Source organism: Lacerta agilis, chromosome 6 (assembly GCF_009819535.1).
Source record: "Lacerta agilis isolate rLacAgi1 chromosome 6, rLacAgi1.pri, whole genome shotgun sequence".
Lineage (NCBI taxonomy): Eukaryota > Metazoa > Chordata > Lepidosauria > Squamata > Lacertidae > Lacerta > Lacerta agilis.
The window spans coordinates 94,366,030-94,375,036 of NC_046317.1; the positions used below are offsets into that span (position 1 = coordinate 94,366,030).

A 9,007-nucleotide genomic window follows, 5' to 3' on the forward strand; every position below is an offset into this window, starting at 1 on the left:
GCAGCTACGTAAGGGGGTGGAAGAAAGCCCCCCACCCCCCACCCCATTTGTTCTATGGCACAGAGAAGATGCTTTGAGTCAGCCAAAGCCATTGTCTGGACAAAGAGGCTCCTTTGGCAAGCTGGCTTCCATCCATTTCACCCTCGTAGGCTCCCAAGAACCGGAGGGGGCGCCATCCAGACTGACCCCAAAACTCACAGCACCACAACACTGCCCCCACTGCTCTGAGCCTGCCAGGCCTGGGGGGCTCGTGGTAGAATCGCTCGTCGTGCTCCCATTTCCACAAGAACTACCCCTGCCAGCCCACCCCACTCTCAGCTTGGCCGACAGCAGCCTGGTGCCATGCGGAGGGCAGCTTTGTGTGGATTTTCCAGCCCCAAATTCTTCTGAATCAAAGAATCCGGAAAATTGCAGGGCGGTGGGGGATTCCTGCTGAAGGTTCGAGTTTCCAGCCCCAGCTGTTGTGGGAAGCCTGAGGGCATGCAAACGGGCTCTAAAAGGGCTTGTGGAGGCAGGAGGGGGGTCATGGGGTCCTCAGGGTGCCAGGGGAGGGGACCCCGCCAGGTTTGCTGTATAAAAGCCAACTCTGGGTCCAGGGCCGGATTTAGGTTTGATAAGGCCCTCAGCTCCTGAAGGTAATGGGGCCCTTTATATGTCCAGCTGTCCTTTGTCAACAACAAATTGTCACTTTTGTGTGTGTTGAATATATGCTATATGGTAATTGATGGACCTAATAGGTATCTCAAGCCATTTGCGCATGTTGCCATGCAACTAGTCCACGCAGAATGTAGGCACCCTATATATATAGAAAGGAGCAAACCAGTGATATTTTAAGGAGCAGGCTAGCAGGAGGGGCCCATGACTTACATCACAGGAGCCTACACAACACAAAACACTCTTGCTGTATGTAGGTTTTATTTTATTTGTTTTTCATCTTATATTTTGGAAATGTACATCCAGGGATTTTTTTCCTTTAATTTTTTTTTGGGGGGGGGGGCAAGAGAGTAGGGCCCTAAGCTATAGCTTGTTTAGCTTATACGTAAATCCAGCACTGTCCGGGTCTCAGTGCTACAGCTTGGAAACTTCTGCCTTCAAATAAGGCAAGCAGCTGGCACAGCTCTCTCTGCCGGCCAGGACCTGAAGCTGAAGACGCCAGAGAAATAATCTGCACAGGATGAAGCTTGGCCAGTCCAGCCCAGCCCAGTTCGGCATGTCTCTTTAGACCCAGCTAAGGAGCACCCAAGAAGGGCTGGCATCACAAACAAGACTGGTTCTCAGTCCCCCACCCCCATGTCCAGCCCTCTCCCTCTCTGCCTACACCTCTGTGCTTGAACAGGTGCTGCCTGGAACATAGATTCACCAACGTGTGACAGTCGGCACCCATTCATTCATTCATTCATTCATTCATGCAGGAGCACCAGCCAAAATCCGTTTCTTTATTTCTTTATTTGAGTATTTATAAAGCACCAACTCATCAACAGAGAGACGATGACCCTTGGCATAGGCAGGGCATAGCCAGGGGGGCAGCTGCCCCCTAAATCAATAAAAAAATTAAAAATACATAGCTAACTGAGGTTCTGCCCGCCCCACCCCCCCAGCAAAGACCTTTGGGGTCCCTTCCAACTCTACTGTTCTAGGATTCTAGGACCTTAATACTCAGGAGGCAGCCGATATCTGCCTTTTTCTGTATCTTGGACATAAGGGAGCACCTGTCTGCTATGAGCTTTGTTTGGACAAATGCAGTTTTTGTTTCCTTGGTGTGGGGACTGCAGCCATATTTCCTAGCAAAGCCCTTCTCCCCTTCCCAAGTGCAAACAAGTGCATCTCACGCCACTCAGGTAGTCACAGAGCTCAGAGACAGCTGCAGGGGAGCAGGCAGTGGGAGCTGCAACCAACAATCGGGGTGGAGGGGGGCAACAGAAACCATGAGGGGGCCTGCCACATCAGCGTGTCATCCAGCAGCACTCCTTGGGTGAAATGATCTGCCTCAGAAGGTGGTGGACTCTCCTTCCTTGGAGGTTTATCAGCAGATGTTTGATGGCCACCTGTCAGGGATTCTGCATTGCAGGAGGTTGGGCTAGAGGACCCTTGGAGGTCCCTTCCAACTCCACAATTCTATGATTCTAGGAGATCCCTCAACTTCTCCACAGGATCAAGGATCTACAGAGATGTGGAGAAAGAGGCCTGAAGCACAAATTCTTGGTCTCCCCTGCCAGGACCAGGACTCTGGAAACAGGAAACAGCAGGGAAGTGTCAAACTGGGGTGAAGTATCGATTGTGACACAGGCTTTCGACACAGATATTGCTTTCATGCAGAAACATGTCGGACGCGTTGCAGAGGGCGAGGCATTCCCAGGAAACCATGATCAGGGAGCTGGCAGGCTGGAGAGCAGGCAGAACGCGCACCCAGGATCCCTTGGTCCTCTCACCCCATTTTCTGAAACAGAGTCAAAGATGTCAGGGGTCTCTGAGCCCCTTCTCCACCAGGCCAGGAAAGAAGGTGCAGCTGCTGAGAGGAGGGTGGAGTTAGATCTCGCAGTGAGGGGACAGGGCTGCCCCGATGGCTTTCTCAGTCTAGGCTGTCCCTGGAAAAGAAAGGAGGACAATTTAGAGAAAGGGCAAGTCATGTCCTCCTCTGGAGCTCGATCCCTTGCACAGCTGGATAGCTGCACCAAGAAGCTCCGAAGAAACACCCCAGCTGCTCCATCCTCCATATTACACCCCTTCGGAGATTTGATGATGGTGATCATATATGAATCTAGGAAACTGCCCTATACTGAATCAAACCATTGTTCCATGTTGCTCAGTATTGTCTACACCAGGCTTCCTCAACCTCGGCCCTCCAGATGTTTTGAGACTACAATCCTCATCATCCCTGACCACTGGTCCTGCTAGCTAGGGATCATCAGAGTTGTAGGCCAAAAACATCTGGAGGGCCGAGGTTGAGGGAGCCTGGTCTACACCGACTCTGCAGGATTTCAGGCAGGAGTCTCTCTAAACTCAACCTGGAGGTGCCATTGAACCTGGGACCTTCTGCTTGCAAGATAGATGCTCTTACCACTGAGCTATATTGCCCTTCCTCATATCACCTCTCAGTCGTCTCTTCTCCAGGCTAAACACACCCAGCTCCCTCAACCGTTCCTCATAAGACTTGGTTTCCAGGCCCTTGATCATCTTGGTCACCCTCTTCTGCACACCTTCCTTCTTGTCCATATCTTCCTTATGGTGCCCAAAACAGGACTCCAGGTGGGATCTGACTAAGGCAGAACAGAGTGCTCCTGTGACTCCCCTTGATCTGAGCACTAGACCTCTGTCGATGCAACCTGGAATAGCCTTCGCCTTTTTTGCTGCTGCATCACACTGTCAGCTCACGCTAAGCTTATAAGTGCGTACTCACGGGACTTCCCACAGGTCCGGATGCAGTCATCTACCGTGTCAAAATTGTTCTTGTTCCCACCGCAGCCGCCGTAGACGAACTGCTCACATTTCTGGGTGGAGGCATTGTAGAAGTAGCGAGCAAACATCGCCTTGCAGTTTCCGCAGACCGAGGGCAGGCGGCAAAAGTCTGTGGGGTCCAGAGAGAGGGGGAGAAGGAAGGGCGCAAAGCAATGTGAGTCAGGCCATAGGAGGAAGAAAACATCAGAGGGCCCCGATCTTAGTTGGCAGGGCTTGATTTTCTACCCTATTGATCGATCTTCTTGGCATGCAGGGGAGAAGGAAGGATGGAAGAGAATTCTTTGCATAACCGGACAGACCGGCTCTGCAAATGCGCAGACAAACTCAGGGAGGCTTCAGATGTTTATGCTCGGGCATGTGCTGGTTGGTGCCAATGTCACCCTCAGGTGGAAAAACCACAGCTGAGCTCATGCCCCAAAAATGCCAGCTGTCCTCGCCTTTCCTTTCAGTTCTCCTGGTCCAAACTGTGCCTCAAGGTTTTAGAAAGAGCAAACTTCCAGAGAATCGTTGAATGAGACAAGGTGGTCAAATGGCTCACATAAACCAATTTTAAAAGTGGGAACGCTCAGGAGTGCAAAGAGAGGGATGGAAACTATGGAACTCACTCCTGCAAGAGGCAGTGGCAGCCACCAACCAATAGCTCAGTCAGCAGAGAGCATGAGACTCTTAATCTCAGGGTCATGGGTTCAAGCCCCATTTTGGGCAAAAGATTCCTGCATTGCAAGGGGGTTGGACTAGATGATCCCTTGCTGTCCCTTCCAACTCTACAATTCTGTGATTCTATGAAAAAGGATTAGACAATTACATGGAGGATAAGTCTGCCTGCTAGCCATGATGGAGTCTAAGCTCTGCTGCCACAACTGGAGCCAATAATGCTTCTGTATGAGTTGCTGGAAAAGGCAGGAGGGGAGATTGGCTCTTCTCATGTTCTTACTTGCTTCGTTTTTTAAAAAAACAACACACCATAAATTTGATCCAAATTTGCTTTTGGATATGTGCAGAAGTTCCTTTCACTTTGTACCTTTGAGGACGCAAGTGAAGGCTCAAGCCACACACAAAGTTGGAAAAGCGTTAAGGCAGCTGGTGATGTGCAGCTCTATGTGGTGCTGAGGAAGGCAAGGGGGACAGAGAGCCTCACAGCATTGGCATCATCCTGGTTCTGAGGTGTTTTTGGGGTGTCATACTGCCAGCCTGGCCCGGCCCTCCATGTGATGCAGTCAGAGGTGGTTCCCACCCAGCGCAAGACACAGAACCACAAAGAAACGTGAGGCGAGCCACACTGAAGGGTGTGGGGACACAGGTTGGCCTCTTTCTCCCTCCCTTCCCGAGACACAGGTGCTCACACCTTCAAGCTGAACATGTCAGGTGTGAGGAGGGATTTGGCACAGGAAGCTACTGGCTGGCTTCCAAATTCCATTGCAGGCACTGCTGCGCAGAGTGGAGAATTTCTGCAGGCACAGCTCCTTTCACCGACACAGCGCCGTGCTTGGAGAAGTTGTACCTGCTGGAATTCTCCCCGTTTTGGAATGTTAAGAGCAAGGAAAGTCTGCCCTGTAGGGGAGCGCAGCAAGGAAGATGGGCAAAGCAGCCCTCAAACGTCAAGCAGTTTACACTTGCCACACGCCTGTGTCCTGTAGCAGGAAAACTACAATTCCCATTTCCCACTCGTGGGGGTCTCCCAACACCTCAATCTCTCCGTTCCCTAAAAGTCAGAATCTCCAGGACCACCAAAGAATGAGCGATGTTCTGAAGACTGGTTTTCAAAATTGCATTTTGAAGGTCCCTTTCAGGAATTAAAACACACGCACACCTTGTGAGGACTTGAACTGCTGGGAATCTTTAGCTGTGATTCCTGCATCGCCAGTCCCTGAACTCTACAATTCTATGACTTTTTAAAGGCAGCAATTATCCAGCTACTGCTTGACAATCCCACACCCAATATTGTTTTTTGCACTTTGAACATGACCGGATGCAGCCTTCAGGAGCTGAACCAGGCCCCTAAGAAACCCACGGTTTGCTCCAAACAGCCGATGTTCCCGGCCCCCCTCCTTCTCCTCCTCATCTGCCCCCATCCATCGCTTTTGTCCCACGTGGATGATGATGTCTGGGCACCCTGTGGGACCTTGCAACCTCCCTCCTCCCTCTGGTCAGCTTTGGGCTCCCCGGACAAAGACAAGCCATCACATGAAGCTGGACTGGAAGCCCCAACTTGCCCAGCCCTCGCTGAGCTGGGGTGTTTGGGTGGCTGAAAGCAGGTTCCCCCGGCTGACTAGATCGGTGGGTCCCAAAGAGGCCAGTACCATCCCCCTGAGAGGCGATGGGGCTACCTAGGGCTGTTAGCCACAGTGGCTATGCTTTGCAGTTTAGAAATCTCATGAAATAAATAAACAAGTGGGTGGGGGAACAGTACCCAGTGGCAGGGATGCTTGCGGCATCTGCTCCTTGCAATTCCCAAATAATAACTGACTTGCACCTGCATTTTTTGCGTGGGCTGGAAGTTAGTGACCCTTGGATTTTAGTATTCTAACAGTTTTCAGCGGTTTTCTAAAACAATTAAAAAAAAATATCCTAAGCAATTTAAGGGCCGTATAAGGTACGATGTCTTAGTGTTCCAGTCCAAAGGATTTTCAAGTGCATCTCTGAATAAAGTTTGAATATCATGTTTAAATCACATTTGTCTATACAATTACAGCCGTATTTGGGGGGAGGGGACCCAATAATGGGATTCAGTATAGCAAAAAAGTGGGGGGGGGGAATCTGCGCCAATCAGGTACAATATCCTTTAGGAGTCCAGCGTGAGGATGCAGAAATTTATCGAATGTGAAAGAAAGTGAGAATTGAGGAATAGGGTCTCTCATCCTCGCCACAATAACTTAGGAGAGTATTGGTGGGGTGAACTTTTTAGATTGCCCACCTCCCATGAACACCCCCCAACACACAGAAAGGAAGCAGTGGGGGCAGGCAAGGGGCAGGCAGGCAGGGGGCCCACCCAGCACCCCACTCACCAATGACGGCTTCCTGGCAGACGTAGCCACAGTCCCCTGGGCAGCACTTCTGGGTGCCCGGGCACTGGGAGTCATTGGCACAGGTGGAGCAGGACTTGTTTTGGAGGCAGACGCTACAGTTCCTCTCTTCGAAGATGTTCGCCACGGGGGGCACGTTGTAGCAGTAGCCGTCCTTGGCTGCAAGGCAAGAGCCACAGGAGAAGCTCACCAAAGGGACAGGGAAGGGCAGCCGAAACTATCAAGGGGTGTGGAGCAAAGGTTGCAGCGTCTGGGATGATTAAAGGTGGCCAAGTGATCGTCTACACTTCCGCTTGTCCTGTGTCTACAAAGCACGAGTCCAAGCAGTTTTGCTTTTGTCTCACTGCTTTCCCCTGGAAAACCTGCTCTTCGGTGATCAATCAGAACAAATGGCAGTTCGTGGAAAACCCAATTGCTGGTTGTTCCAATTCAAAGCTAAAGACTGGGTTTTCCCAGGGGAAAGCAGTGGGGCAAACAGAGGTGTGCATAAGCCCTGGGAGGCAACATGTAGAAGTTTATAAAACAATGCCTGGCACAGAGAAAGGGGAGAGAGAAAAGTCTCTCTCTCTCTCTCTCTCTCTCTCTCTCTCTCTCTCTCTCTCTCTCTCTCCTAATATGAGAACTCATGAGAATCCAATGAAGATGAATGTTGGAAGACACAGGACAGGTAAAAGAAAATCCTTTTTCACACAGTGCGGAGTTAAACTGTGGAACTCCCTGCCACAGGAGGCAATGAGGGCCACCAAGCTGGCTGGCTGAAAAAGCGGGTTAGAGAATTTCACAGAGAGGGCTCTCGCTGGCTACTAGCCAGGATGGCTCTGCTCAATGCTTCTCAAAGCCACTTGCTGGAAAACTCAGGAGAGGAGGAGAGGAGCTCTCATGCTCTAATCCTGCTTATGGGTTTTTCCATACTGAACATCTGGTTGGCCACTGTAAGAACAGCATGCTGGACTAGATGAGTCACTGGCCTCATCCAACAGGATGTCCTTATATTCTTAAGGGACCCACAAAGGGCCACTTACATAGGCCCATCTCCAGAGCTTAACTCCACCCCTCCGCCCCCCACAAAAGCAGTGCAAGAGGTAACAACATAAGACGAACCATGTAATAAGTCTTCTGCATTTGTAATAACTTGGTTGTTTCGTATGGCAGCAGTTTCACTTTGGAACTCTCTGCCTATTGATGTCAAGCAGGCACCTTTGGCACCTAAAGACAGCAGCTGGAGTAAAGGCGGCCCTGCTCTGCCCAGGCTGTGCCCCTATACGCACACAGTCCCCTACCCCCTGAAGGATCATCAGTTCCAAGGAAAGAGATCTTGGGGAGCAATGTTCAGATTGCTTGCTGCTTGATGCACACCCCTCAAAACAGCCCCATCCCCGTCTGGACAGCCCACCTTGTGGGGCATTTAAATAAACACTGTGCCAGAGGGGTCCCATCATTTCCTGGCCTGCACCCCCAGACCACTGGTGGAGAGAGAAGGCACGTCATTCCACAAAAGACTCAGCTGCCTCAGGTGTGCGTCTTGGGGGTGGGGGCGGAAAAGGATCTGCAGAGCAGCAGCAGCAGTAGCTAGGAGAAGAGAAGGCTGGGAGGTGACATGAGAGCCACCTGAGGGCTGTCACCTGGAAGATGGAGCAAGCTGGATTTCTGCTGATCCAGCAGGGAGGACATAGAATCATAGAATCATAGAATCCTAGAGTTGGAAGAGACCCCAAGGGCCATCCAGTCCAACCCCCTGCCAAGCAGGAAACACCATCAAAGCATTCCTGACAGATGGCTGTCAAGCCTTCGCTTAAAGACCTCCAAAGAAGGAGACTCCACCACAGCTTCAAGAAAGGAGATTCCAACCAAACCTTGGGAAGAACTTTCCGACAGTAAGAGCTGTTGGGCAGTGGAAAGTGGTGGACTCTCCTTCCCTGGAGGTTGGGTGGCCATATGTCAGGGATTCTAGGGGGTTGGACTAGAGGACCTTTGGGTCCCTTCCATCTCTACAATCCTGTGTCCCAGTGACCACCCAAGGTGCCCCCACCCCAGCCCAGCCTCAGAGGCGCCAGGTTCCCTTCCGACTGCACTCACCTTGTTCTTCCTTGGCATCCAAAGAGGGCATGCAGTGGGCCCCCAGGGCCAGCAGGGCCACGGAGAGGAGGAGGAGGAGGAGGAGGCCACCTGATTTCATGGTGCTGCCAGAGCCGTGTCTGAGCCCTGCCAGCCGAGCCCAGCGGCTTTTAAAGGGCCAGGCAGGTGGGGCCGGCTCACGGGGGACACGCCTAGGCTTGTCACAAGCCGGCTCACTGGATTCCCTTCTAATCCGGCCCCAGAGCAACAGCCCTACCCTGGTCGGTGTATTCCCAAAACATGGGGGAGGCGTCCCAGGGCGACACCCGGGCGCAGGGAGACCAGTCAGACTGGAGCCTGGAAGGGGGAGGGAGGGAAGCAGGCAGGCAGCTGTCAATCTCCAGATTTCCCATTTTCCCCAATCCTAATTTCAGTTGTCCACATTCATGCAGCAATTTGCAATATATATGTAT

At 51.6% G+C, this 9,007-nt stretch overlaps 1 protein-coding gene across 1 annotated transcript; it reads right to left on the reverse strand.

Moving 5' to 3' along the window:
• Positions 1-1,608: 1,608 nt before the first annotated feature.
• Positions 1,609-8,670, reverse strand: LOC117049192 (eppin-like). The gene is made up of 4 exons (XM_033153910.1): positions 8,556-8,670; positions 6,462-6,638; positions 3,398-3,565; positions 1,609-2,585 (listed from the first exon to the last, which is right to left on the reverse strand). The coding sequence occupies exons 1-4, from the start codon at positions 8,653-8,655 to the stop codon at positions 2,575-2,577; spliced, it is 456 nt and encodes a 151-aa protein (XP_033009801.1). The 5' UTR covers positions 8,656-8,670; the 3' UTR covers positions 1,609-2,574.
• Between the last annotated feature and the right edge of the window lie 337 nt (positions 8,671-9,007).

Bases quoted from the DNA above. Each gene is read 5' to 3' on its own strand.
- LOC117049192 (XM_033153910.1), bottom strand. From the start codon at position 8,655: ATGAAATCAGGTGGCCTCCTCCTCCTCCTCCTCCTCTCCGTGGCCCTG. The intron at 6,639-8,555 runs GTGAGTGCAGTC...CTTGCCTTGCAG, and splicing joins GGATGCCAAGGAAGAACAAG to CCAAGGACGGCTACTGCTAC. The intron at 3,566-6,461 runs GTGAGTGGGGTG...TGGACCCCACAG, and splicing joins CTGCCAGGAAGCCGTCATTG to ACTTTTGCCGCCTGCCCTCG.